At 39.4% G+C, this 27,901-nt stretch overlaps 1 protein-coding gene across 1 annotated transcript in view; it reads left to right on the top strand.

Annotated features, from left to right (window-relative positions):
* PGM2 (phosphoglucomutase 2) overlaps positions 1–27,685 on the top strand; it is a 35,511-nt gene extending 7,826 nt beyond the window's left edge. Inside the window, exons 3-14 of the mRNA XM_008523027.2 lie at positions 1,275–1,381; positions 5,453–5,537; positions 7,200–7,283; positions 7,413–7,606; positions 10,952–11,141; positions 12,158–12,255; positions 13,407–13,587; positions 13,678–13,771; positions 15,065–15,194; positions 16,165–16,354; positions 20,325–20,458; positions 25,166–27,685. Coding sequence (XP_008521249.1) covers positions 1,275–1,381; positions 5,453–5,537; positions 7,200–7,283; positions 7,413–7,606; positions 10,952–11,141; positions 12,158–12,255; positions 13,407–13,587; positions 13,678–13,771; positions 15,065–15,194; positions 16,165–16,354; positions 20,325–20,458; positions 25,166–25,268 — 1,590 coding nt within the window. The 3' untranslated portion in view covers positions 25,269–27,685. The remainder of the gene's footprint in view (positions 1–1,274; positions 1,382–5,452; positions 5,538–7,199; positions 7,284–7,412; positions 7,607–10,951; positions 11,142–12,157; positions 12,256–13,406; positions 13,588–13,677; positions 13,772–15,064; positions 15,195–16,164; positions 16,355–20,324; positions 20,459–25,165) is intronic.
* Positions 27,686–27,901: the final 216 nt, after the last annotated feature.

Below are 27,901 nucleotides of genomic sequence, written 5' to 3'. Positions count from 1 at the left end.
AACCCACAAAACCAATACACATGTCCTTATTTCCTTGTATCACGCAACCTCAGAAGATATGCCCAGTGTAATACTTTTGTCCAGGAAAAACTAAAGGCATTCTAAATTGGCACTGGTCTGGCAGAAGAACTAAAGTATCCCCCAATCAAAAATGAGTTATAATTATTTTTTAACAAGACTTCCTTCAGCCTAAATAACATAAGTAATATGAACCATCATTGTTACCCAATCAGCCAGAGTTCTCTGTGTTCTGTAATAAAACCTATTTTATCCAGCAGTCTAAACCTATTGAATTCAAAGTTCACTGTTCTCTAATCTTCCCTATTTCAGATTGATGTGGTGTTATTGCACCCACTGACATACAGGACTTGCGTGCGCCATCGTTTCTAGGCATGGGTAATAGCCCAGACTCTGCACAATCTTTGTGTGTGTAATTGGCTATGCCTTGTAATTGGGCTGATAAGGTCTTCTTAAGACCTCTGCCTGCTGGAAAGCAGTATCACAAACGAACAAGCAGAATGGGTTTAGATTAGTGAATTGTCAAAATTTTGTAAATGTACTGTGTTTCTTTGACCTACTGATGATGTTACAGAGCAGAGAGAAATGTCTGAAACACCTGCCTGTCCTCTGTCATTGTGGAACTAGTGTCAAGGAAGGAGCACAGGCTTTGAAGGAAAATCACAACAAAGATAATGCTCGTAATGCAAACATGTAGCAATTCCTTGGGGCTGGATTCTCAGCACTTGCCGTGTGTTAAGTCGTTTAATCCTTAGACAGCCCTTTAAGGTAGGTACTGTTATTCCTGTTTTACAGAAGAGGAGACAGATACTGAGAGGTAAGGAACTTGTCATTTGCTTATAGGTGGTGGAGTGGAGGACAAACCCAGATTCTGTGAGCTTTCCTGCTAGCCCCAAACCACCTCTAACCAGACCTGAGCCCAAATCCAGGCTCTGCTCCTTGTGTATCTGAAACCGGCAAGTCACTGAGCCTTTCCGAGCCTTAGTTTACCCATCTGTAAAATGGGATTCCTTGGCAAAGTTGATCTGGGGTTAGAGATAATAGACATTAAGTGTCCAGCACAGTACTTGATACGTATAGATAGACAATGAATAAAGCTGCTATTTTCTTATTGTTCAGTTTGTTTAATTACAGAGAGATTTCCCCCCTCTGCTACAGTTTTGTCATGTGGAAGTAGAGAAAACTTGACCAATTTTTGGCCAAGTTTTGATGTGTTAAAGCATATGTGCTCTTTTAATCCATGGTATGTTTTTTAGGGGTTTTGCAGATACCTGGAAAAACAGTTCACTGACCTGAAGCAAAGAGGGGTCGTGATCAGCTTCGATGCTCGAGCTCATCCCGCAAGTGGAGGCAGTAGCAGAAGGTATTGAAACATTTTTAGGAAACTGTTTCCTTGTAGTGTATTCTGTGGTTTTATTTTTATCACCATTTCAATAGCTTGACTTCAAATACATTTGTTAGCTACACTGCTTAACTCTAAAAATGATGGGTAAACTCTGTAACTTTTAAGAATTCTGGTTTTACATTTGGCTTCAGAAAATGAAATTATTTAGACAATCTAGAATTTAATATCTATCTAAATGAAATAAATTTTTTTAAATGGCATTATAATTTCTCCCTCTCACTTTCTTCTGTTTATCTAATTTTTTTCTTCCACTCTTTGTAAGTCTCATGAGCTTCTTCCCATTCTTTCCTTTTTAATGTTTTTTTTTTTTTGAGGAAGATCAGCCCTGAGCTAACATCTGCTGCCGATCCTCCTCTTTTTGATGAGGAAGACTGGCCCTGAGCTAACATCCACACCCATCTTCCTCTACTTTATATGTGTGACGCCTACCACAGCATGGCTTGCCAAGTGGTGCCATGTCTGTACCCGGGATCTGAACCAGCAAACCCCAGGCCGCGGAAGCGGAACGTGCGCACTTAACCGCTGCGCCACCGGGCGAGCCCTCCTTCCCGTTCTTGAACCCCATTTCAAGTTGCATTCTTGTAATATTCCCAAACCAGTGGGGCCCTCATGTAGCTATAGGCAGATGGTGATGATGATGATGGTGATGGTGGTGATGACAACGACGACAGTGATAGTAATAGCAGCAGTCACTTGAGCGCTGAATATGAACTAGGCACTTAGGTATTTACTCATTTAATCCTCACAACCACCTGTAAGGTATGTGCTTTCATCTCTGTGCCCTAAGATTATGAAGTGAGAGAAGGAGCCACAATGTAAGCATAAAGAGGCTGGCACCAGGGTTCAGCAAACTTTTTCTCTAAAGGGCAAATAGGAAACATCATACACGTTGTGAACCATACAGTCTCTGTCACAACTCCTCAACTCTGCCCTGGAGCACAAAAACAGCCATAGACAATACGTAACTGAATGGACATGGCAGTGTTCCAATAAAACTTTATTTACACAATGGGCTGTAGTTTGCCAACCCCTGTTCTTAATCATGTTACGTGACCCTCTTTTATACTTGAACATTTCCTCTATTATGATGAATTTTTTATTCCTCCGGTGTATAAGTATAAGTAGTTGATTAGGTTGGAGGAACATACAAGTATTTAATATTAATGGAAAGTCTCGTTAACTTTACAGAGCTGGCTGAGTTCATAGAGTCCTAACCTTTGCCTGTCAAGGGCTTTTAATCTAAGAGAAAAGCACTGATGGGAACAAATGTGTGGCTACGAGGAAAGGAGCATGTCCAGAGTGAAAGACTAGATGACAGCTGCCCCTAGATTGAACTCAGGATGATATAAGATGTTTGGTTTTCAGCTGCAGGCTCAAAAATGTGGTTTTTGTCAACAAAGCAAGAGAGAAGCTGTAACTCTCAGGGATAGATGCGCATGCACTGTATTCACAAGAGAAAGATGTAGTATAAACCAGAATATCCGTTTGTCAGTTTTCAGTTAGTGAATTTAAGTTTAGAATTAGATCATACACATGCTTTACCAGCCCCAGGCCAGAGCATGCACGGTACGTATATAAGGGTAACTCTGCCTGTTTAGCTCCTCAAATGTCTTCATTTTAGGCTGACTGCCCTGCTTCTGGTTGACGCATCCTTCAGCCATGTTAACATTGTCACTTAAGGTACAGGTATTTCTTGCTCTGCCTTGGAGCCCTATCATTTCCTTAAAGTGGCTGATGTTACTGGTTCCGCCTGACTTAATGGTTCACGTCTGAGCGTTTGATGGAATGGGACGGATCGGAGCTCAGGGTTGCTCTCTGTCACCTACAACATACAAGACATTTAGAAATCGTAAAATAAATATTAAACTAATATATGGTGAAACATTCCTGATGAGTAAATGGAATCTTCTTAAAGAGTTGGAAACTATTACAGTCTCAGAAGTTTACCTAAGGAAATGTTGATTAGTTCTCCAATCTTCCAATTTTAAATATCTGGTGGAGAACATAAGTGATAACTGTTAAGCATATGCAGAGAACACACTGAATCTTTTTTGTGCACATTTGTAACTTAGTTCATATATATCATATGTATGCTGAGTGTGTCCTTTGCCAACTTTAAGAAAGTAACTTTTTTTTTTTTTGAGGAAGATTGGTCCTGCCTGAGCTAACATCTGTTGCCAATCTTCCTCTTTTTTTAAATTTTTTCTCCTCAAAGACCCAGTACATAGTGGTATATCCTAGTTGTAAGTCCTTCTAGTTCTTCTATGTGGGATGCCCCCATAGTGTGGCTTGATGAGCAATGTGTAGGTCCGTGCCCAGGATCCAAACTGGCGAACCCCCGGCCGCAAAACGGAGCGTGCAAACTTAACCAGTCTGCCACCAGGCCAGCCCCAGAAAGTGTCTTTAAAGTCGGCCTGAACACACAATAAACATTTCATGAGAGCAAAAGTGGCTTGATGACTTCTGGTGAATGCAGTGTGGATTTAATTCAGATTCTTCTTAAAATTGTTTTTGCTGAATTTTGTTATTTTTATGACTTGCCCCTATGTAGAGACATTTTTTTTTTTTTACTGTCAGAATCATTCTTGTATTACTACTGATCCTAGGAATTTTAATGCTTGAGTTGTTAAAGTGCAGAGATCTCTTTGTGCCCCAGCCAGCTCCTGGAATAGTGTTTGTTGAAGCTCGTACTCGAGGAATATTTGAGGGGAGAATGAATGATCCGTTTATTTAATCCTGTAGTGGTGTGATGTTGTTCATTGGAAGTAAATTGCTCATTTATTGTGGTAAAGTATTTTACTCCAAGCATGAAGAGAGACGTGATGCCATGTTCTGTGTCCTACCCAAAGCCAGTTGCTGTGGAAATTGAGAAAAATGTCAAAGTGTCAAAGATTTAAGTCATCTTTTAAGGACTGAAGAGAGCCAAGATGTATATATGTCATATACATATATATGTCATATATATATCACAGTCACACACACATACACATGCCAATGTGCATATCTTACATGTTTCATATAAGACAACATTCACTCAAATGCTAGGCTTCATGGTATATACTGGATTGTGATAGCTTTGGACTAGGGTTTCTCATCTCTGTGCTCTTGACATGTGACTTCATAGTGGGCCTGATAATTCTTTGTTGTGGGGGACTGCCCTGTGCATTGTAGGGTGTTTACCAGCATCCCTGACCTCTACCCACTAGCTGGCGGTAGTCCCCTATCCCTACCCCCAATGACATCCAAAAATGTCTCCTGACATTTCAGATGCCCCATGGGGGCAGAATCACCCTCAGCTGAGAATCACTGAGATAGACAGGGGCTTGAAAGACTTAGGTGCCGGCCTGGCTCAGCTGCTAAGTGGCTGTTGGACATGGAACAAGTTGTCCGGCCTTTCTTGACTTTAAAACATTTCTGTAAAACAAAGACATGGAATGAGACGACTCCTAAGGTTCATCCAGCTTTAATGTTCTATGCTGATGGAAATATAATAAACATTTTTCTTGATCAGGCTGCTATATTCAACCTAAACAAGTAGTTGGAATGGATAAAGAAGATGTGGTGTATATATGCAATGGTATTACTCAGCTGGTAAAAAAAAAAGACAAAATTGTGCCATTTCTGACAACATGGATGGACTTTAGGGGTATTATGCTAAGTGAAATAAGTCAGACAGAGAAAGACGAATACTGCATGATTTCACTCATATGTGGAAGATAAACAAACATGTGGATAAAGACAATAGATTAGTGGTTACCAGAGGGGCAGGGGGTGGAAGGAGGGCTAAAGGGGTAAAGGGGCACATATATGATGACGGATAAAAACTGGACTGTGGTGGTGAACACGATACGGTCTATACAGAAACTGAAATATAATAATATACACCTGAAATTTATACAATATCACAAGCCAATATGACCTCAATAAAATTTTTTTAAAAAGAAGTCAGGCGTTCATGTCCTTCTTTACTGTCACCTGCAATCCTGACAACTCTTCTCTCCTTTTCTCCCCGTCATGTTGCATTTCCAGATTTGCCCGACTTGCTGCAACCACGTTTATCAGTCAGGGGATTCCTGTGTACCTCTTTTCTGATATAACCCCAACCCCATTTGTGGTAAGTAGCTGTTTCCCTTTATAATTTCCTGTCACGGGATTGGGGCTGGGATGTGGCTGAATTTTACAGTCGTTAGTGCTGTTGCGATCCAGGCGTTCACATGACAGAAGAGCTCCTTGGCGTCAGGTCAGCGGGCATTCTCTCTCCTCTCCACTAGGATTGTTTCTCCCACATCCTACTAAAGTTTCTTTGATATTCAACTTTTGATTCATCAGAATTTACTTTTTTAATTATAGTTTTCCTTTTGCTTGCATGCAAAGGAAATTTTAGCTGGTTAGCAAAAAATGTCTTTTGTTTGTTTTTTAATTTGGTTTGTAGTTCTTTTTCCCAGCTATCACAATTAGGAAACTTCTTGGGTCTAAACCTGAATTCACCTCCAACCATGTCTTATCATGAATATTTTTGACAAGTTGGTGCACCAGCTTTTTATACAAATGTTTCATTCTGAATACTATTTGTAGCCACAGCAAGAAGCGTGCTTGGCATCTTTTGGTAAGATTTTTATCAAGTCCTTTATGTAACAGAACCTGAAAAGGAAAATAGAGACCGTGACAGCTGTTGCTTTTAAGTAGATAGAACTTTGAAGGGTGAGGCCAGATGCTAAGAATATATGTTTTTAGCAATTAAGTGAAAAACGTGATTCGAATGCAGTTCCTTCCATCACGGAGAAGTGGGAGTGTATGAATACAGGCGAGGGAAGTGCTGCCAGCTTTGTGTTTACTGTCTCTGGTGCACTGACAGGTAGATGCATCGCCTCCTAGACTGTAAATAACCCAGTAGACACCCAACGTCACATCTAAATGTAGTTCAACTTGCATTGTTTGATGGAAAAATTGCAGTGAGTTCGAACATCCATGGTCTTCTATATAGATGATGCCAGCTATTATTTTTATATCAGACTTGAATTACATGAGTGTCCCATGATCATTTTCCCTCACTGTGGAGTGCTTCTCCCCTTGTCTTTGCTCCAGGACACCTGAGGGATGTGAGATGATTCCTAAGAGGACAAATCACCACAATGATTCTTGGCAGGAGAGTAGAGGGGGACAGAATCTCAGGTTGCCTTGTAGATAAATCTCAAATGCAGCCATATGGGGGATAGGCCTACCCTCTCCTCATTTTGGGAAGTCGTCTTGTAAAGATGGGAGCTAAGGAGAAATACAAGAGAGTGCTGTTCATCCTGGAGTGGGAGATGAATGAGCAAGCTGTAAGAGCACTCTCCATTTCTTCAACGTTTCCTTCAACCTTCTCTTTAAAAGCAAATAAGGAGAAAAGGAAGCAGTGGGAGGGAGTAAACTGAATCCATAAGCTCTCGTGCCAAGCAGAGGCTTCAAAGAATGTGAAATGGAGGATTAGACCGTCTCTTGGTTTGGAGAGTTTTCTAGCTTTCCCAGTAGAAGGGAGAATACAAAGAAGGCACCTCGGAAAATACTCACCTTTCTTATTAGGGAACACATCCCAGAGATTTGAGCAGTGAGTTCGTTCTAATGGTCATCAGAGTATACTGCTTGGGTGTGGCACAAAAATATCAAATGACACTTTATGCTATTTCTATATTATGTTCCTTAAAAGAGAACCAGTTGGTACAAACAATATACAACAGACATTTTAGTATATCTAATTTTTTGTTTGGAACTGTTCTTGTTTCCTGCTATGTTACAGCCCTACACAGTGTCACATTTGAAACTTTGTGCTGGAATCATGATAACCGCCTCTCACAATCCGAAGGAGGACAATGGTTATAAGGTACTTGTGTTTTTCTGTCCACATATATGTCCTTCTGTAAGAATCCTGCCCCTTTACGGGTTGGGAGCCTAGGGAACGGATGCTTTCTGTTAGCCCTAAACCCTCTCGATATGTTCCCACGTTCTCCAGGTCTATTGGGAGAATGGAGCTCAGATCATCTCTCCCCATGATCAAGAGATTTCTCAGGCTATTGAGGACAATCTAGAGCCGTGGCCTCAAGCCTGGGATGACTCTGTAATTAATGGCAGCCCACTCCTTCACGACCCAAGTGCCTCCATCAATAAGGACTACTTTGAAGACCTTAAAAAATACTGCTTTCACAGGTAAGTGGATTGTAAACTCACTCCAAGTGAGTTAAATTAATGTGCTTCAGCCGAATTCTATCAGTTTCCATTAAATTTTCCTCTTCAATTGGTACATACTGTAGCTGCATCTGATTTTAGAGGCTGTGGATCAGGGGTTGGCAACTTTTCTTAAAAAGGCAGGTAATAAATATTTTTGGCTTTGAGAACTGTACAAACTACTTCTCAGCTGCTCAACTCTGCCGCTGCAGTAGGAAAGCAGCCATAGATGATAGGGAAATGACTGAGTGCAAACGTAGCTGTGTTCAAAAAAGGTTTTCTTAAAAAAGGAAAAAAGTTTTATTTATAAAAGCAAATGGTTGGCCCACAGGCCATAGATTGCTGACCTCTGTGGTAGGTTCATATATTTCTGTATGTGTATTTGTTTATGTGTGTGTGTGTCTATAGATGTGTAAAAAACCTTGCTGAGAGGTGGTGAATAGGTAGCACTGACATTTTTTGTCTTTCCAGAAATTTTCTGTGCATATGCAAACACACATGCATAATATATTCGAAAACCGTACATAGGACTATAGTGTGTGTGTACCTTGTTCTATGCCCTTCTCCCCGACTTAGTCCATCATGGGTCCCTTCTGTGTTAGCCCCTATTCGTCCTGATCATTTAATGGCTGCTGTACCCATTTATTTAACCCAGTGACGCAGACTCGATGCAGTCAGGTTAGAGGCAGATTAGCTCAGTGACAGTGTTATCCTTCCCTAGTGTGCTCCAGGTCCCACCGTGCTCGATTGTCCCCATCAAGAAACCAGTGATTTTAAAGGAGCGGAATTTCTAGGTTGTCGCTAATATTGTATTTGTTGGACCACCTGGGAGTGGAGGCTCCTGTGTAGAATGTGGAAACCCAGGCCCATCTGAAGGGAGCGGCCATGCCAGCTGGGTGTTAGTTACCATGTGCAAATGTAGGGACAGAGTTGCCAAATCATCTGATTTTTTTCTCCCTGAGAGACACTAGAAACCTAAATAGTCTATGTGATATCTCTTAAGTTTTAAACGTGGGGGACCATTTTTTAAATGGTGTATAATCCAAACAAAGCATATCTTGGAACCTTCCCTCTTTCCCTCTGATTGAACTTCACAAAGACGGGGGGAGGTTCCAGTTTACTACTCCAAGGAGCACTGGTATCAACATCCTTGAGCACAGGTCCTCGAGTCCTTGTGTGTGTATACACGTGCTCATGTGCATCCTCAGGTACATCTCCAGCATCAGCATCAGAATTGTATAAGCAGGCCGACCCTGTGGCCAAGTGGTTGGGTTCGGGCGCTTCGCTTAGGCTGCCCAGGATTTCACCGGTTCGGATCCTGGGCGTGAACATGGCACTGCTCATCAAGCCATGCTGAGGCGGCGTCCCACATGTCACAACTGGAAGGACCCACAACTAAAAAATATGCAACTATGTACCTGGGGGCTCTGAGGAGAAAAGGGAAAAATAAAATTAAAAAAAAAAAAAGAATTGTATAAGCATTTACAAAGTTGATAATGGTTAACAAATGGCCCTCTAAAAATGGTACCCTAGTTGATGCTCCCACCAACAGTTTATGATCCACATATTCTTAGCTACACTGAGGATTATCAAATTTCTCATTTTTCCCAATTTGCTAGATGAAGTAGTGTCTCACTTCATTTGCATTCTTTAATTATAAATAATCTATATTGCATATTTATCCCATTTTTTATGTATTTGTTCATCTTGTGCACTTGTAAAACCTCTTTGCTTATATAGAAGACCAGTCTTCATTTATTTCAAATATTATTTTCCCTTCTATTGTTACCTTTGGACTTTTTCATTGAATCTTTTTGCTGAACTTTTGTAAAAATTTGATAATGTTTATGAGTTTTTTAATTTAGAACTTCTGGGTTTTGGGTCATACTTAAGGAGACTTTCTTTACACCAAGATTTTTTTTTAATCCCTCTTGTTTTTTCCCAGGACTGGCATGTTTGCATTTTGTAGTATTTAAATCTTTTGAGTCAGTGGTGATTTTTAATTTTGTAAGCAGATTAGGTTTTTTTTCTAAATGGTTTGCAGTTGTACCAACACATTAAAATGAAGAATCTGTCTTTCTTTAACTAATTGGTAATGTCACCTTTATCACACAATTTCTAACACTAATTGAGTGCTTATCATAGATCAGATAACTGCTGTTGGCCCTTCACTTGTACTAGTTAATTTAATCTCATTTTAATCCTCACAGTAACACTCAGGGTAAATTCTGGTATATTGGCATTTTATAGATGAGAATACTGCGACACAGAGAGGTTACGGAAATAACCAGCAGTCACACAGCTTGTAAGTGGCAGAGCTCTAGGGTTTAAATTCAGAGTCTGTCTCCAAATCATGTTAACCATGAAGACTTATGCTTTTCATAGATATTTCCCATTTCAAATCAGATCAGCTTCTGGACTCTCCATTCTGTTCCTTTTCTCTATCTTTTTATATCTCGTACCAAACTATTCTAATTGCCATAGCTTTATAATTCATTTTACTATCTGAGAGCTTTGTCTCCAGCTTTGTTCTCACTAAGCTTGCACATTTATTTTTCCAGATGCATTTTATTTGAAGGATATGCTTGTTTTAAACCACTGTTCTCTTAGAGAAGACCCTGTTCACTTATTCATTTCCAAAAGAAAATGGCCAATAACCTAAGATTCTAGCAGTCAGAGCACTGGAATTTTTTAAAGCCTACGTTTACCTTTCTGTAACTGCTATTGTTAATTTTGATGTCTGTTGTTATTCTGTGTTAAGTTCCTAGATCAGGGCACTTGGCTGAACAGGATTGTTACTTGATAAAGAAAATTTATATATATATATATATATATATATATATACACACATCAATGTATGCGATGTTCCATCACATTTTGTTAAAATGGACATTTTGAAAATCATTTCTGAGGCTAGTAAAGAGGATTTGGAGCCCTGGAGCTGGCACTGCCATGGGCGGGTATCCCCTGGGCTGGCTGTGAGTCTCTTCTAGAATCTGAGCCCGAGGTTCTTTCTTTTATCCCTCTCTAGGTGAGAAAGCTGTAGCATAAAACAAAATCTAAAAGTAATCAGCTTTGCTGAAAATAACTACAGAGTAAACTTTTAAACTTGAATAGGGTGGGGAAGGGGTGTATGTTGAGAGTATAGGTAAGTTTTGTTTCATTTTTTTAAATGTAATTAGAAAAATACTCAGTCGTCTCAAACATTCTTATTCCATTGATTTCTTACATTCTTAGGAATCTGCTCCCTTGATATTTTTGAAATCTTCCAGTTTCAAGAGCCGCATTTGTCTATTTTGTCATTTTCCGTGATGGGTCTCATTCTAGGAGTGTGAACAGGGAGACCAAGCTGAAGTTTGTGCACACGGCTGTCCACGGTGTGGGTCACAACTTCGTGCAGTCTGCGTTTAGAGCCTTTGACTTCGTTCCCCCCGCGGCTGTCCCCGAACAGAAGGATCCCGACCCCGAGTTCCCAACCGTGAAATACCCGAATCCCGAAGAGGGTGAAGGAGTCTTGGTAACCTAATTGTTTTTATTATAAAATTTACCTTTTATATTCAAAACTGAATCTCATTCAAAAATTAATTCAAAAACTACTATGAAGTAAAATAAGTTTTTATGTGTTTTCATTGTGCTGAACCAAAAAATAATTTCATCATTGGAAATATTTATTAGTCATCCATTTTTTGACGGAACTTTCAACTTAGATGTCTCAGCCTCAGGATGTGAGAGCTGAAATCTAAATGACGTTTTAAATTTAATCAATTTAATTTAATTTCGGTTTCAATTTACTGTGCTTCCTTAATGCCAAAAAGAAACAGTAACAGAATGGAGGTTTACCACATGATTTTCATTCCTCAGTTGTCATTTTTTTGATATGAAGATGTGCTATTTAAATTATGGTCCCTTTAACCTTTTTAAAGGTTAGGGTAACCATGATATTCAGAGAGTTGGTTTATTTTGGTTTGTTTGTGGGTTGATCACAAGGCAAAGCCTAGAAATACCAGTGCAGCCACACACACGCTGTCAGATGAGGGGCAAATCCCCTGGGCCTGTGTGGGTCACATGTTGATGCTCCCATTATCTGACCTCTGGCTTAGGAGGTAATACGTGATTAGCCAAGACCAGCTCCAGGAACAAAACTCAGCCTTAGTTTAAGGAAAGTCCTCCTTTAGGTCTTAAATAACTGAATATTGCCATTTTTAAAGATTGCAATGTGCTCAATTCTTTTTTTTGTTGTTGTTTTTTGAGGAAGCTTAGCCATGAACTAACATCTGCTGAGGAAGATGTTAGTTTTTTTTGCTGAGGAAGAGACTGGCCCTTAGTTAACATCCATGCCCATCTTCCTCTACTTTATATGTAGGACACCTACCACAACATGGCTTGCCAAGCGGTGCCATGTCCGCACCTGGGATCCGAATCAGCGCACTCCGGGCCGCTGAAGCAGAATGTGCGCACTTAACTGCTGCACCACCGGGCCAACCCCGTCAATTCTTGATTGAAGTAGTCTTTTCTTTTCCTACTCTTTTTCAGACTTTATCTTTTGCTTTGGCTGACAAAACGAAGGCCAAAATCATTTTAGCCAACGACCCAGATGCTGATAGACTTGCTGTGGCAGAGAAACAAGACAGGTACAATTAATTGTGGTTATCTATCTAATAGAAAATATAAAGGGTGACATCTTGGGCAGTAAAATGTTCCTGGGGAGACTGGACCTAGTTGGAGATATTTCCCATTTGTTTTGAAAATGATCCTCTCACTGAACCGCTAACATAACGCAACGGGGCTGCCGTGGGGGCCGCATGATGGGCAGGCATATCACAGAGTCAAGCAGCCTAGTATGTGTTTGGAACTGAAATTCCTATTTGTTATCTTCTCTTATTTTATCACTGATTTCATTATAATTAATGACTCAATGCCTAATGAGGGCAAAGTACTTTGCTTGGTGCTGACTTTGCAGTTCAGTATTTGCTGAAGGGTTTGGTAAGGAGCTGGACCTTCAAGCAAATGTTGGATTTAGGTTGAGCAGGCCAGAGAGAAATACCTGCGGGGTGCTGACACAGTGTTTAAGACAAGTTTGACCGCGGAGTTTTTACAGAAGAGTAGTGGTAAGTTAGGAGGGGCGGAGGGAGTTGAAAGGTGAGCAGGGTCCAGGCAGTTTTTGGGTGTCAAACAGTATATGTGATGTTTTGGGGCAGTGAGGTGCTGCCAAAGGGTTAGGGTTTTAGATTATGATAAAACAGGTTCGATTCTATATGCGTTTTTAGAAAAGTAAGCTAGGGTGATACTCGCTGAAATGGGAGATGTACTTCTAGCCACCTGGGTTACAGAGAGGAACCTAATCACACACCTGTTCTCTGGTGTCCTCACTGTTTTAGCACCAAGCTCGATCTTAAAGAAAGCCACGTACTGCCCTCTCAGGATCAGCAATACTGACCAGACCAAAAATCAAGCTACACAAACTATTATACTAGGGGGCTCTTGCCAGCATATTTCTGTTATGTTTCAGACTAAGATAAAAGCATTATGTGTCCTCACTGACATACTTATTTTATATGCTCTTCAAAGATAGGATGTTTGTCTGGACAAACTGGCTGAGACATGGTAGCTGCTTAGATGTTTGTGAAGTGGCGGTCAGCTTTCTGGCCCATTATTTAAGCAAGAATAAGAACAGTCTTGCAGAAACTACTGTGAGGCTTCTTTGGCTTAATCGTCCTGTCCCAGTGTCTTCCAGTGTCTTTCTTAAGATCGCAGCAATGCATAGGTTGTTTTTTTCTTTCAGTGGTGAATGGAGAGTGTTTTCAGGCAATGAGTTGGGGGCCCTCTTGGGCTGGTGGCTCTTTACTTCTTGGAAAGAAAAGAACCAAGATCCCAGTGCCCTCAAAGACACGTACATGTTGTCCAGCACAGTCTCCTCCAAAATCTTGAGGGCCATTGCCTTAAAGGAGGGTTTTCACTTCGAGGTAAGGTGTTGGCGGCACGTGCTCTTTTCCCTTTCTTTCGCTCTGTAGAAAGTCTAAGGCATTTCTTTCTCTTATGGATTATCTCTTTAGGAAACATTAACTGGCTTTAAGTGGATGGGAAACCGAGCCAAACAGCTAATAGACCAAGGGAAAAATGTCTTATTTGCATTTGAAGAAGCCATCGGTAAGAAGGGATAATGATGATCATGGAATCAGTTAGTACATAGAATGCAAATAAATGGGAAAAGATTTGGAATTGGATTTGAGTCCAAAAGATGAACAGTGCAACAGGGGCACACAGTTTGCTTTGCTTCTGGGATGCTTAAAGAGCACTGAACCGTCCTACCCCAAAATTGGCATCTCAGATGTTTTTCAGCTAAAAAGAATTTCTCACAAATAACCAAGCCATTAATTTAAGCAACTGGATCCTCTCCCCAGATGACTGAAAACAGTGGTGTTCCACACATGGCTGCTAGTAGCTTAGGAATCCACATATTTTGATATTTTCTCAACTGTGGTGTTGATATACAGGCCTAATATGATATACATACTCCCATCAAAAGTGCTGTGTGTAGGTCCATCCAGGGGATAGGAGAAGGCACAGTTGTGGTGCTTTCGTCAAAGTGATTGTCACCTGCAAGGACGACCTCACGTCCAGCCAGAATGACTAAAAACGCTTGTCTTAAATTATCAATAGAAATTAGCAGAAAGAAGGAGAGCTAGATATGAAAACTAGATTCATAGTTCTATGAAGTTCAGATGCTTGTGCTAGGAATATTTTAGTTATTAGTTCAATAGGAGCTATGATACATTATGCTTATTATATAATATACATTCTTCTGGTTCACCCGTATATGCCCTGCAGCACAGACACATGCACATCATTTAACTAATTCATTGAAGTAAATAGCTCAGCTTTTGTTGTCAAAATTGGCAGTCTTGTCTTTCTATAGCTTTTTATTTAAAATAATTTTTTCTAATGTCTGTTTACCAAATATTTATTGCATAGCAATTACTTAGACTCTGAAAGAGATGGATGAGACTGACCTTAGCCTACAGCAGTTTGTATAGATCTAGTTAAGGAACCACACAAAAGATTATAGGCCAGGTGTCAAGATGAAAAATGAACTCACAAGAACTAAGGGGATTCAGAGAAGACAGAATAAACATTGACTAGAACAATTGGAAACAGTTTAATGTGAGCTGGAGGGCTTTGCGCTGGACCTAGAGAATGAGCATGATTTGTCGAAGAGGGAGAATCTCCTTACAGGTTATTCAACAAGTACTTCTTGAAGGCCTGCTATGCGCTAGGCACTGGGCTAGAGTCTTAAACGTAATGGTGGGCAATGAGAAGCAGCCACACTCTCGTACTGTACAACCTCCTATGCGATAGGCAGGATGCATTTAGATATGTGCACGCACAGTGTTGTAAAGGAGCCCCGTTCTAAGGGTGTATGTGCGACACGTGTTTCTGCAGGATATATGTGCTGCCCTTTTGTTCTGGACAAAGATGGAGTCAGTGCCGCTGTCATAAGCGCAGAGTTGGCTAGCTTTCTAGCAACCAAGAATTTGTCTTTGTCTCAGCAGCTAAAGGCCATCTATGTTGAGTAAGTTTCTATTAACTCTCTTTAACTGAGGTAATTTTTTTTATTAGTTTCAAATGTACAACATAATGATTCAATGTATGTATATATTTTGAAATGATCGCCACAATAAGTCTGGCTAACCTGTATCACCGACATAGGGCTCTTTTTAAATGTTTTATGTTCTTTTGCATGAAACAGTAATATTCTTTTGAATGCTCTTACTTTAGCTATGAATTGTTCCTTATGAAAACTAAGTAAGAGATCACTTTTTCCTTTCGATACTTAACCACTTAGTAGTATTACCCTTTGTGATTGCATTAATCCTTAACAAATGAGAACATTAGTCACGGAAATGGTGAAGTGAAGAATGTAATTTTCAGTGTCTGAGGTCAAAAAAGATTAAATGTGTTCATGAAACATCTATTTAGTCTTTAACTTCATTGCTCAGCTCTGCCTTTGTAGTGCAGAAACAGCCGGGGACAATACATAATGTAATGGGTGTGGGGTGGCTGTGTTCCAGTAGATCTTTTACTTAAAAATACAGGCCGAAGGCCAGGCAGCAGTTTGGCAATCCCTGGGGGAGATTATTGTACCTTTTTTTAATGTTAAATTATCCCTTTGAAGTTAGTCATGGTTATTTCATTTAGTTTAGAATATAATGGTTAATACATAGTGTATGTACACCATGTGGAATTATTTTTTCCCATTTTGCATTTCTTCTTTTGTTGAGATATAATTAACATAGAACATTATATTAGCTTCAGGTGTACAGTGTAATTATTTGATAATTGTATATATTGCAGATTGATCACCACCATAAGACTAGTTAACATCCATCACCACACATAGTTATAAATTTTTTTCTTGTGATGAGAACTTTTAAGGTCTATTCTCTTAGCAACCTTCAAATATACAATACAGTATTATTAATTCTAGTCACCGTGCTGTGTATTATATCCTCATGACCCATTTTATTATTTTGTTTCGAAAGGTATGGCTACCATATTACCAAAGCTTCATATTTTATCTGCTATGATCAAGACACCATTAAAAAATTGTTTGAAAACCTTAGAAACTACGATGGGAAGAATAATTATCCAAAAACTTGTGGCAGATTTGAAATTTCTGGCGTTAGGGACCTTACAACTGGCTATGATGATAGCCAGCCTGATAAAAAAGCTGTAAGTAATGTCTACTTTTGTCAAACTCTTCTCTTTACCTTCTATTATACTCTGAATAGCTAACTTATTTAATCATATAATTAATTGAAGCTGATTTTAGGCATGTAGGCATTACTTTAAATTAGCTATAAAAATACATAAAAAGTTGGGGCTGGCCCCGTGGCCGAGTGGTTGGGTTCGTGCGCTCCGCTGCAGGCGGCCCAGTGTTTCGTTGGTTCGAATCCTGGGCGCGGACATGGCACTGCTCATCAAACCACGCTGAGGCAGCGTCCCACATACCACAACTAGAGGAATCCACAACGAAGAATATACAACTATGTGCCGGGGGGTGTTGGGGAGAAAAAGGAAATAATAAAATCTTTAAAAAAAAAAATACATAGAAAGTTAAAAATCTTGCGTTAGAACTAAAAGCATTGTCACTAGTCATCTAAGCCAACACTGTCATTTAACACACTAGGAAATAAACACTCAGAAGTGCAGGATCTGCCTGCAGTCACACAGCTAGTTGGTGATGGTCTGGGTAGAAACTGGGTCTTCTGACTCCGGATCCAGCTTTTCCTCTCTCTCAGCAGTTATTGAACTTCAGCAAGCATCAGAATCACCTGGCTGCCTGGTTAAAAGACCAAGTGCCGCAGCCCACCCCTGGCGTTTCTGATTGAGTAGATCGGGGGCGGGGGGGGGGGGGGGGGCAAGAATTTGCCTTTCTGACAAGTTCCAGCTGGTGCTGAGGCTACTGGTCCACACTTGGAAAACCACAGTTTGCTTTCCCGCTAGTTTTATGCGACTGTCTGAATGTATGGCAGCTGTTAGCTGTAAAGCATGAGTTTGTGTTCTTCACAACATGTGGATTCCCCACTGGAGTCACAAGAAGGCTCAAATATGGCAGAAGAGTATCATTAACCATGGCAGGGGGAAGGGAAGGAGAGTAAGAATCTCAATGTTAGACATTTTCTTTGATATTTACCTTCTTATATGTTTTTATTTTCAACTGCTCACAATATAGTTGAAAAGACAAATAGTATTAAAAGGGCTGTGATGAAACCATGGCAGTTGTAATCCCTACCATCTCATTGCCATGTGCCGAGGCAGCCACTGTGCCCCTCAGTTGTCTCTCCTGGTATTTACCACCAAATTTCTAAATAATGTGCTCATATGGTAACGTGTGGACTTATCAGTGTTGGGCTTTATTAATTTTCTATTATAAAGTTAAGGATTTAGTTCTTACACGACCCACATCCACTATTCCCCCTTCTCCCCTAACCTCAAAATGCATTTATACCACAACTTTTGGTGACATCAGATCCCGTGCTTGTATGATTATAATTAGTAGCTATTGTTTCCTGCTTAGTTAAGTAGTGTACTTTGATTGGGTTCCCCTGATTTGTATAAAAAATTATTTTTCCTAGCATTAATAGTTGCTTTGTTCTTTTTTTTTTAAAGATTGGCACCTGAGCTAACATCTGTTGCCAATCTTCTTTTTTTCTTTACTCTCCCCAAAGCCCCCCAGTACGTAGTTGTATATTCTAGTCGTAGGTCCTTCTGGTTGTGCTGTGTGGGACGCCACCTCAGCATGGCTTGATGAGCGGTGCCATGTCCACACCCAGGATCCAAACCGGTGAAACCCTGGGCCACCGAAGCAGAGCGAGCGAACTTAACCACTCGGCCACGGGGCTGGCCCTGCTTTGCTCTTTCTTTTGGCTCGATTTCTCTAACTGTCGCCAGTTCTTCCCACGTCCTTCAAATACCTTTCAGTAGGGTTTTCCACATGGTCCAATAATTCAGCTATTCTATCGGTTCCATTTTGTTTCAGTGACCTCCCCCCGGTCCCTCCATCCGGCAAGGCCAGCTCCTCTCTGGGTTGGGTGCACAGTGTCATTCTGGAAATGCTCTTCTCCACTCACTGGGGTTGAGGCCTTTGCTCCTGGACCCCATGACTTCCTCTTTTTTATATTTATTTTCCTAAATCACACCCTCTAGTAGCATCCTAAGAAAAAGTGAATGGGAGGTAAATTTTTGGAGGTCTTTAGGTCTAAAGATGTCGTATTCTACCCTCACACTTTATTGACTCCCAGGTTTAAAAGCATCACTCATTATTGTTTAGTTTCCAGGGTGGCTGTTGAGCAGTCATTCATTCATTCAGGACCTAGTGAGCCTACAGTGTGCAGCATCCAAGGATGTTGATGTCGTACTTACTCAGTCCTTTCCTTGCAACTTGTTTATTTCTCTATGGGAAGGTTTTAGGAACTTTCCACTAAACTTTGGGTTCTGTAATTTTAGTGATGTACTTTAGTATGGGTCTCTTTTCGTTCATTTTTCTAGACGGTTGGTGGGTCTTTGTTGATCTGTAGAATCAGTTCTTTCAGTTCTGAGAAATTTTCTTGATTTTGTGTCAAAGAAGGAGGCTGGGCAGTTTTCACCTGCATTTTCTCTTCTCCATTCCCTCTTCTCCATCGTCTGCATTTCCTGCTCTGCCTTTCCTGACAACTTCTTAGTTAGATGCTGGCTCTCCAGGACCAATACTCTGCTTTCCATGTTTCTTTCTTTCCTATTGTCCGTCTGTATCTTCTTGTCCTACTTTTGGGGAGATTTTCTCAACATTAACTTTCAGTGCTTCTGTTGAGTATTTATTTCAGTTCTTATTCTCTAGTTTATTAAAAATAACATCCTATTCTTATTTCATGTAGATAATATCTCAGTTCTTTTGAGGATATTAATTATAGCTTTTTAAAAATGTAGATCTTTTTTCCTCTGTATTGTCTTTATTTCCTCCAAGTTTTTTGTTTGTTTGTTTTGGAATTTGTCGTGTATCTCATGTCTTTTCCCCAGCGTCTAGTGATCCTTAATTGTTCTTTGGGCACTAAAAAGCTGGTTGGAAGCTCTGTGTACAAGCACAATCCTTGTCAACTGCATACTTCACTCTATGGAGACTGGGTATCAAATTAACGTTTATATGGGGGCTTCCATCTGGGGAGGCCTGACTCTCACCCTCATCTCCCACCTGAGGGCTGTAAGTTGGGCTGCTGAGGCCCCAGAAGCAGTGGAGAGGTGCGGGGGCATGGCGGAGGAGTGCTAGCCTTCAGTGTGGACTCTGGCTTACTCTCTGTCTTCACCATACTCTGCCCTCCACGATGCCTCCTGTCCCCAGCTCCTGAGCCTTTCTGGTTCAGTTATACTAGAGATTTAAACCATCCCCTGATGAGGTGGTTTGGTGACTGCGTGGGCAGAGGGTGAGGATCTGGGCAGGCCTCATACCTCCATTCAAATCCTACCTTTGTCTCGCCCCTGCCCTTTGCAGTCCCTGCTGCCTCCAGGTAGTGAGCTTTGCCAGAGTTCTGCCGAGCACCTTGACCGGTTCTTGTCTGTCTCCTGCAGATGCTCAGCTGTCATTGTCCTCATTCCATCAGATCAGTTCTGCTCCTCCATCTGTTTTCTGGCTTCTAGCATTAGTTGGCAACCCCATCAACTGCTGTTTCCTATTTTCTTCTTTGCCCTTGTGTTTTTTTTTTTACTTCTATCATTTTAGTGGAGTTGGGGGAGCAATTAGCTATGAATACATCCTCCAGAAGCTTTATCTTACACAAAAAAAAGTCTATGGAGAGATTCTCTCCATAGACTTTTTTTTTTGCAAAGTGAAATAAGGTCTAGTGTTGTGGGGGGTTTTTTTTGTAATGTATTATTAATCATTCAAATCATTTTCTTATGAATTCTAGTAAAACTTTAGTAGCTTTAATTAGTAGAACCAGGGAAGTAAAAAACTAATATATAAAGTTACTTAATTTTTTACAAATCGCCTTATTATAATTATTTAGTATTTCATTCATATGGAGTACATTTTTTGATTTCCTCAAAAATGTTCTTTTCTAACCAATGTGTTTGGCATTTCTTTTCATGCTTATCCAGGGGAAAATAGTTAGACTAGAACAGTTTATGTTCCTATTTAACTTTATAACGTTTGTAAATTAATTCCTAGGTCCTCCCTACTAGTAAAAGCAGCCAAATGATCACCTTTACCTTTGCTAATGGAGGCGTGGCCACCATGCGGACCAGTGGGACAGAGCCCAAAATCAAGTACTATTCAGAGCTGTGTGCCCCCCCTGGAAATAGGTATGATGTGTGTGGCAGCTGCTGTCATTTTTAGTCTCCAACGTCCTAATTGGTTCAATTCAAATGCTAAGTAAAACATTTCATCTTTCCGATACGTAGTTCAATTAGGAAGCTTGTTGCAGGACCTGCAGCAATATCGTGATCGTAAGAGCTGGTTGGAGTGTTCGGGGACAAGAGTGCTTGCTTCCTACTTAATTACTTATTTCTTTTCTAACTTCCTTTGTATGGAAAAATTTGATTTCTAATTTCAGTCATAGTAACAAAATTTCCTTTTTCTAGTACTTTTTATTTGAAGCTAGGACCAATGCGTTTTTCTCTTTTTCTCCATATCTCTGACACAATAAATTAAAATCCATTGCACACGCATTCAGCAAATATCTCTGAGCACCTATTGTGCATAAGTCTGTGCTGGGTCCTGGTGGGGATAAAGAGCCCTATCAAAAAGAGTCCTTGCCACCAAAGAACTGATGGTCTGGTAGCTTCAGAATCATGTTTTTGTGATCTTGGGTTGGAGTTGGTCATTTTCCAACAACCGTAACACGTGTAGTTAGCACGTGTAAATATGGTTTTGCATACCTATTTAACACTCAGTTAACTAGCACTCCCTATTCAGAAGGCAGTTAAGAATGAGGTAGTATTTTTTTTAAAGGTGAATTAAGTCAAGACAGTTCAGTAGAAATAAAATGTGAGCCACGTAGGCAATTGGAAATTTTCTGCTAGACACATTTTTAAATAGAGTCATGTGCTGCATAACAATGTTTTGGTCAATGACAGACCACATATGTGACAGTGGTCCCATAAGATTAGAACCATACAGCCTAGGTGTGTAGTAGGCTGTGCGATCTAGGTTTGTGTAAGTACACTCTATGATGTGCACACGATGACCGAATTGCCTGATGACTCATTTCTCAGAACATATCCCTGTCGTTAAGTGACACGTGACTGTAATGAAAAGAAATAGGTAAAATTATTATTATTATTATTATTTTCGTTTGGTGAGGAAGACTGGCCCTGAGCTAACATCTGTACCAATCTTCCTCTATTTTGTATATGAGATGCTGCCACACAGCATGGCTTGATGAATGATGTGTAGGTCTGTGCCCAGGATTCGAACCAGTGAACCCCAGGCCACAGAAGCAGAGTGTGTAAATTTAACCACTATGCCACTGGGTGGCCCCATAAAATTAATTTTAATAATATGTTTTATAACTTAGAATATTAAAATATTATCATTACAACATATAATCCACATAAAAATTATTAATGAGATCTTTCACTTTTTTCCACAGTGTCTTTATTTTATACTTACCACATATCTCAATTCAAATGCTAAATTTTTTCAGAAATACTTGATCTGTATTTAGAGTTCATTAAATTTACACTTGAAAAAGCAGATTTTAATACCTAGGTTGCTCCAAAAGTACCTGTTTTCCAATAACTGAATCAAACGTTAGTTTTAAATTTGAATTTTAACTAAGTAAACTTTTATTAAATTAAAAATTCAGTTCCTCAGTTGCACTCCACATTTCAAGCGCTCCATAGCTGCAGGTGGCTAATGGCTACTGCAGAAGACAGCACGGGTCTAGGTAGTTGTTAGAACATACATAAACCAAAGCTCTGCTCACAGAGGAGTTTTTCTGACCTTGTGAATCAAATTTGCACCATGTGGAAATAAAAGCAGAGGAAAATTTTTGAGCTTCTTAAATCGGCAAGCCAACAGGCAGATTAAATGTAGCAAATTAGAGCAGTAAGGAAAGAATTGTTACAGGTAGGCTTTTCTTAGGCAGACAGAAGGGAGTCCTGGTAGCAAAGGAAGAAATGTTAGAGCAAAACAAAACTATAAAACATGGATACAAGGACTCCTTATGTTCACCCTTCCGCCAGTTTATCATGGGGCCATGGCGTTCCACACCCAAATGGGCCCTGGTTCTTCTGAATAAGAGCACCAGGCCAACTGTCAAAGTCATGACGGTGGCCCTCAGACCTCACGATCTTCAAACATATTGAAGAAATCATGGCACTGTGGAAGAAATTTTGCTATGGATTCCCATTTAAAACCTTTTTGTGCTCAAAGGCAAAAACTCAACTATTAAGCAACTTCAACAAACACATAAAATAGCTCATTTTTCTACATGTTCTGTATTACGAACATTTTATTGTAATATTGTGCATGTATCAATCTTTCCATCTGTGTTACATAATAAGCTATTTGTTACTATATTGAGTATGGTTTTTCATTGATGTTTTCGGTAATTCTCCTTAGTACTTTCATATTTCTACATCTCATTCTTTTGAAAACGAGTGGACATTAGTCCAATTTAAAGATGTTTTCTCTACATATTTGTCTTTTCTTTTTCATTATCTTGTGAAAATGTATCTAATATTTCAGAAAACTTTCCTTTATAATAACAATACTATTTAATGTTTAAGGACTTACAGTATTTACATTTTTCATGTGGCTTATTGAGTGGACTTGAATTCAAATATTAATTCATAAATTGCTGAAAATAGTTTGAAAAATTGTCCTTTTATTATATTCACTGAAATGCTGCTTGCATTTATTAAATGGGACCTTGGGTAGCAGGCCAGTCAGTGGATCTGCTGTCTGTGCTCAGGCAAGTCAGCACAGCTAACGCACAGCGGCAATAAAGCCCTGGCTGAGCTTTCCTTATTTTCGGATAACCTTAAATATTATTAATATATTTTATATCATGAACATCATTGATTCATAGAATTCCACAACTTACTAATCCTTTAGAATGGAAAATCCTTTCAAGTATAAGTCTTGCTTTTAAAAAATATTTTTGTTGGGGTAAATGTCTTTAGTTTTCTCCAACTTTTTATTTTGAAAAATTTCAAACCTACAGAAATGTTGAAATAATAGCGAAGCAAATACCCACATACCCTTTACTTGGACCAGGGATTGGCAAACTTTCAGTAAAGAGCCACATAGTAGATATTTTAGGGTTTACAGATCGTATGATCTGTGTTACAACTCCTCAGCTCTGTTGTTATAGCAGGGAAAACAGCCGTATATATAAAGGAGTGGGTGTGGCTATGTTCTAATAAAACTTTATTTGCAAAAACAGGCCACAATCTGTAGTTTGCCTACCCCAGCCTAGACTCAGCAGTATCTTGTGATTTTTGCTCTCTCTCTCCATATATATTTTATTTGGGTTTTTTTTTTTTCTTCTGAGCCATTTGAAAGAAAGCCATGGACCTCAGTATGCATCTCCTAAGAACAAGGACATTCTTTTACGATCTCAAGGTTTAGATAATAATTAGACAGAGTTCTAACAGAGAAACAAACTGGTAGGAGATATATGTACACACATACGTAGATGTATAGAAAATTCACTGATGAGTTTTAGTTTTAGGTATATTGTAAAAACAAAACAAAACAATAGTTATGTGCCTTCCTGAGAACTGTTATTTTCATCAAAGCACATTTATGGGGAAGGAAAAAAAGAACTGTGTGATTCATATGTGCTTATGAAGCATAATTACCTTATATGTTACCAGTGGGGATAAAAATAATTATAATGGTAGCTACATTTATTGAGGTTTTTGGGCCAGGTTCTGTGCTAATTGCTTTATATAATTTATCTCAATCTGTACAACTCTCTTGAGAAGATGAAGTCTTTATCCCAATTTTATAAATGAGGAATCTGGGCCTTCAAGAGGCTATTTGCCCAAGGGCACACAGCTAGTAAGTAGAAGAGCCAGAATTAATGTCTGTAATAAAATGGATTGTTTTAGTTGTACTGGCTAGCTATTACAATGTAAAAATGATCTTAACTAAATTGCAAGGATTGCAATTTTCATTAAAATAAAGTTTGCATATATTAAAGATGGTCAAGTATGAAGTAATGAAAGTTGGAATTGAAGGATTTAGTTTTTTTAATTCAGCTTTTTTGTCTTTAAGTACTTAGAGTAATTCACATTCTGTTAGTAGCCCAACATAGAAGCTGCTGGAAACCTGTCTAATTACAATTATGTTTTATCTATTATCAACCTTCTAATTGTTTGCATATAAATTAGTATTTTCCACGTGCTTGAAAACTTGATTTCCTTAAAGGGATCTGGTTCCCCAGGTTCTTGTTTATACTTTAGTTGTGACCCTTTTGTTCCGGAGGTAGAATAAAAAAGATAAACCCGAGGCCTGTGAGTTTCAGGGGTGTGACTAGCGGGCCCAGTAGGCGGCTCCCGGTCTCCGTCCATTCTAGGAAGCCTTTCAGATGAGGCTGCAGCTTGGCTTCCAGTAGTTGAGGGCAGACAAGATCAGGAACATTCGTATCCTGGGAGACCGGAGACTTAGAGACGTCGTTTGTAAAAGTTCAGCAAGATGTAGTAACAGCGGGAGTCCTGAAAGTTTTCTCTGCACTAAGTACCAACGTTGTAGCTCTTGTATGGGTGCTAGGCCAAACGTTGCGTTTCTTTAAAACTCTTATGAAAAGTGCAAAGGGATAATTTAGTTTATAGTAGAAACTTGGGGAAAACTTTTGGGGAAAATAATGGATATTGTCTCACGGGAGTTTTTGTCCCAGTTAACAGATGCGTTCCCCTGCTGAAGTCGCTGGAGTTCTGTTTTGTCTCATTTAGCCCTCCTCTTAAGGTTAAATTTTAGTGTTACTTGATCAATGTGCGAGTTAAAATATGCTTTGGAATAATCCACTCATCTGGAATTTTCTTCCCCTTATTTTCCAGTGATCCTGAGCAGCTGAAGAAAGAACTAAATGAACTAGTCAGTGCTATTGAAGAATGTTTTTTCCAGCCACAGAAGTATAACCTGCAGCCAAAGGCAGAGTGAAATATTCCAGCCTTGGGCGTAATTCCAGTTACATACAATTGAGCTGAACTTGATTTGTTAAGCAATGTTTTTGAGGGCCAAATGATTGAAGCTATCACTACAAGTATTTATATGTTTTTTAATAGACCTACATTCCTCATTGTTCTGTGTTTGATCTTTAAAGTGAATAAAGAAAAGATGGCCAAGACCTAAAAAACCAAGATTCCTATTAAAAGGTTGAGCCTGGGTATTATCTGAATTAAAAAATGAAGATTTTAAAGATAACTAACTTTCAAAAATATATTATAATTAATACGCTTTAATTAGAATAAATAACAAATATGGCTTCTCCATAATTGTTTTTATGAATTATTGAAATAGCCAGAAAACGTATACAGTTACCAAATTCTGGGCTGTCATGTGTAGGATAGCCACTTCTTGGGTATATATATATTTACATTTGTTTACCTTTCTATCAATTGCTTATAAAGTAAAATAAATGAACAGATCAGATGTTGTGTTCATGTTTAGGGGAAATACAATTCACAGGAACCTGTAAAGTGGAGCAAAAGATACTTTAAAAAAATAAGCGTTTTTTGACCTAAAACTTTCTGGTTCTAATAATACACTGTTATACATTGTATATATGCTAGGAAAAAACAGCTTAACCATCTTTGTTCAATGTGTTAACATTCATTTTATCTCTTTAAATCCTGAATCAAACAATTGGCTGTTGGAAACTTGCAAAGTACTTTTTGTCCAGTCTTTGCTGTAGCGCAATTTAATGTAATTCTTGGTCGTGAGGCAGCAGGGACTAGAGGCAATAACTATTTACCTGACTGTAATGTTTTTGCCTTGCTTCTACGTGATTAAAATCTAAAACCGGACTTTATTATAATAGATATCCTTTTCCAGGTTTATTATTTAATCTGTGCCTTCTGCCCTCCTCATAACCGATGGCCTTATAACCTTCCAGAATGACTGCCATTGAGTACCCCTGAGCTAGGACCAAGCTGTTCTTTATATACTTTATATATTTTATATGATTTTCTATTTTTAAAGCAAATGATTACCGATTATTATTCTTCTTCTTCTTAACCTAAATGGTTATTAACAGTTTCAGAACAATGAAAAATGACAATACGATTGATAATGTTTTCTAAAGTAAAGGAAAAAAGGTTTTTATATCTTAGTGATACATAGTTTGTGCCCTACCAGAACTCTTAAACCTGCAATATTCGATAGATTCTAGCAGCTGCTTCATTGTAGAAGCTATGTTTATTTTTGCTTTATACTGTTTTCTAGTCTCAAACTGTACTCTGAAAAAAATGTTAGCACTGTGTCCTCTCTACAAAGAGTTTTTTACCTCAGTTGTAGGTTCACAGTACAATTGAGAGGAAGGTGCAGAGATTTCCCATATGTCCCCTGGCCCCACACACGCACAGCCTCCCCCATTGCCAACATCCCCCTTGAGTGGTACATTTGTTAAAAGTGATGAACCTGCATTGATACATTATTATCACCCAAACTGTGGAGACAGTAAAAGGTCATTGTTTGTCAGGGTTAAGGGGGTAAGGAGGGCTAAATAGGCGGAACAGAGGATTTTCAGGGCAGTGAAAATACTGCGTATGATACTGTAATAGTGAATACGTGTTTTTAAACATTTGTCCAAATTTATAGAACATACAACACCAAGAGTGAACCCTAATGTAAACTGTGGACTTTGGGTGATAATTTTGTTATTTTTAAAATGAAGAAATGTCACTAAATGGTCTCAGAGTTCATTTCATGCTGCAGGTCTTTAAATTATGTGGAAATCCATAAAGGGCACTATCCGCAACAATAAATCATTGGCGATTCTCTTGGGCAGAATGCTCAACCAGCCCTCTTAGAAGACCTAAGATCTGAGATAGGAAGAAAAACACTTTGTACCAAAGAGGGGCAGCCTTGTGTTCATAGCGCGCCTTGTCTTGCAGCCTGAAAGGGGTGTGTGCTGAAACTAGGGGCAAGCAGGGCAGAACCACGTGGCCTGCAGATGCCAGGAAGATGTTTTGCAGGGGAGTAAGGCGTGATGAGGAGTGAGCGCAGGCACGGCAGTCCCTCTGCGTGCTAACAGCTAAACCTGCTGGGGGAATGCTGTCCAATTTGAGTGTAGAGGTGACAGCCCATTTTCTTTCGGTTCCTGGAAAGAACAAATCCCAAGTGAAGTCTGAGAGACTGACTTGCAGGAGAAAATGCAGGCCAACTGTTTTTTTTTTTTCTCTTTGTGGTCTCTCAGTGAAATAACAGCTGTTCCTCTTTCCTGTAAGAAACGTTGGGAGTGCCTCTCATTTATCTCATCAATTTACCTTAATGCTCATGCTATCGAGAGAAAGTATTGTTATTTCATGACTTTGGAAACCCATGGTTTCAATAAATGCTTTAAGTGATGGAACAAATGTGTATGTCCTACTTTGAAGGGATTTTGAAAGGATGGCATCTAAGTCATATTTGTAATTTCTACATCCTAAAAGACCAAATCCTCAGAGCTATTTGTGGCTTCATTCATATGTTCACTGATTGAGTCATGGTTGAATCCTGCTGTGAGCCAGGGACTTTTCTGCATACTGGTAATAAACATGCATCCTAATCTCAAAGTTAGCCCAGCTTGGAAA

This window comes from Equus przewalskii, chromosome 3 (assembly GCF_037783145.1).
Source record: "Equus przewalskii isolate Varuska chromosome 3, EquPr2, whole genome shotgun sequence".
NCBI classification, from domain to species: domain Eukaryota; kingdom Metazoa; phylum Chordata; class Mammalia; order Perissodactyla; family Equidae; genus Equus; species Equus przewalskii.
The sequence above is the reverse complement of the archived record's forward strand: the minus strand, read 5'-3'. Positions and strand labels throughout refer to the sequence as shown.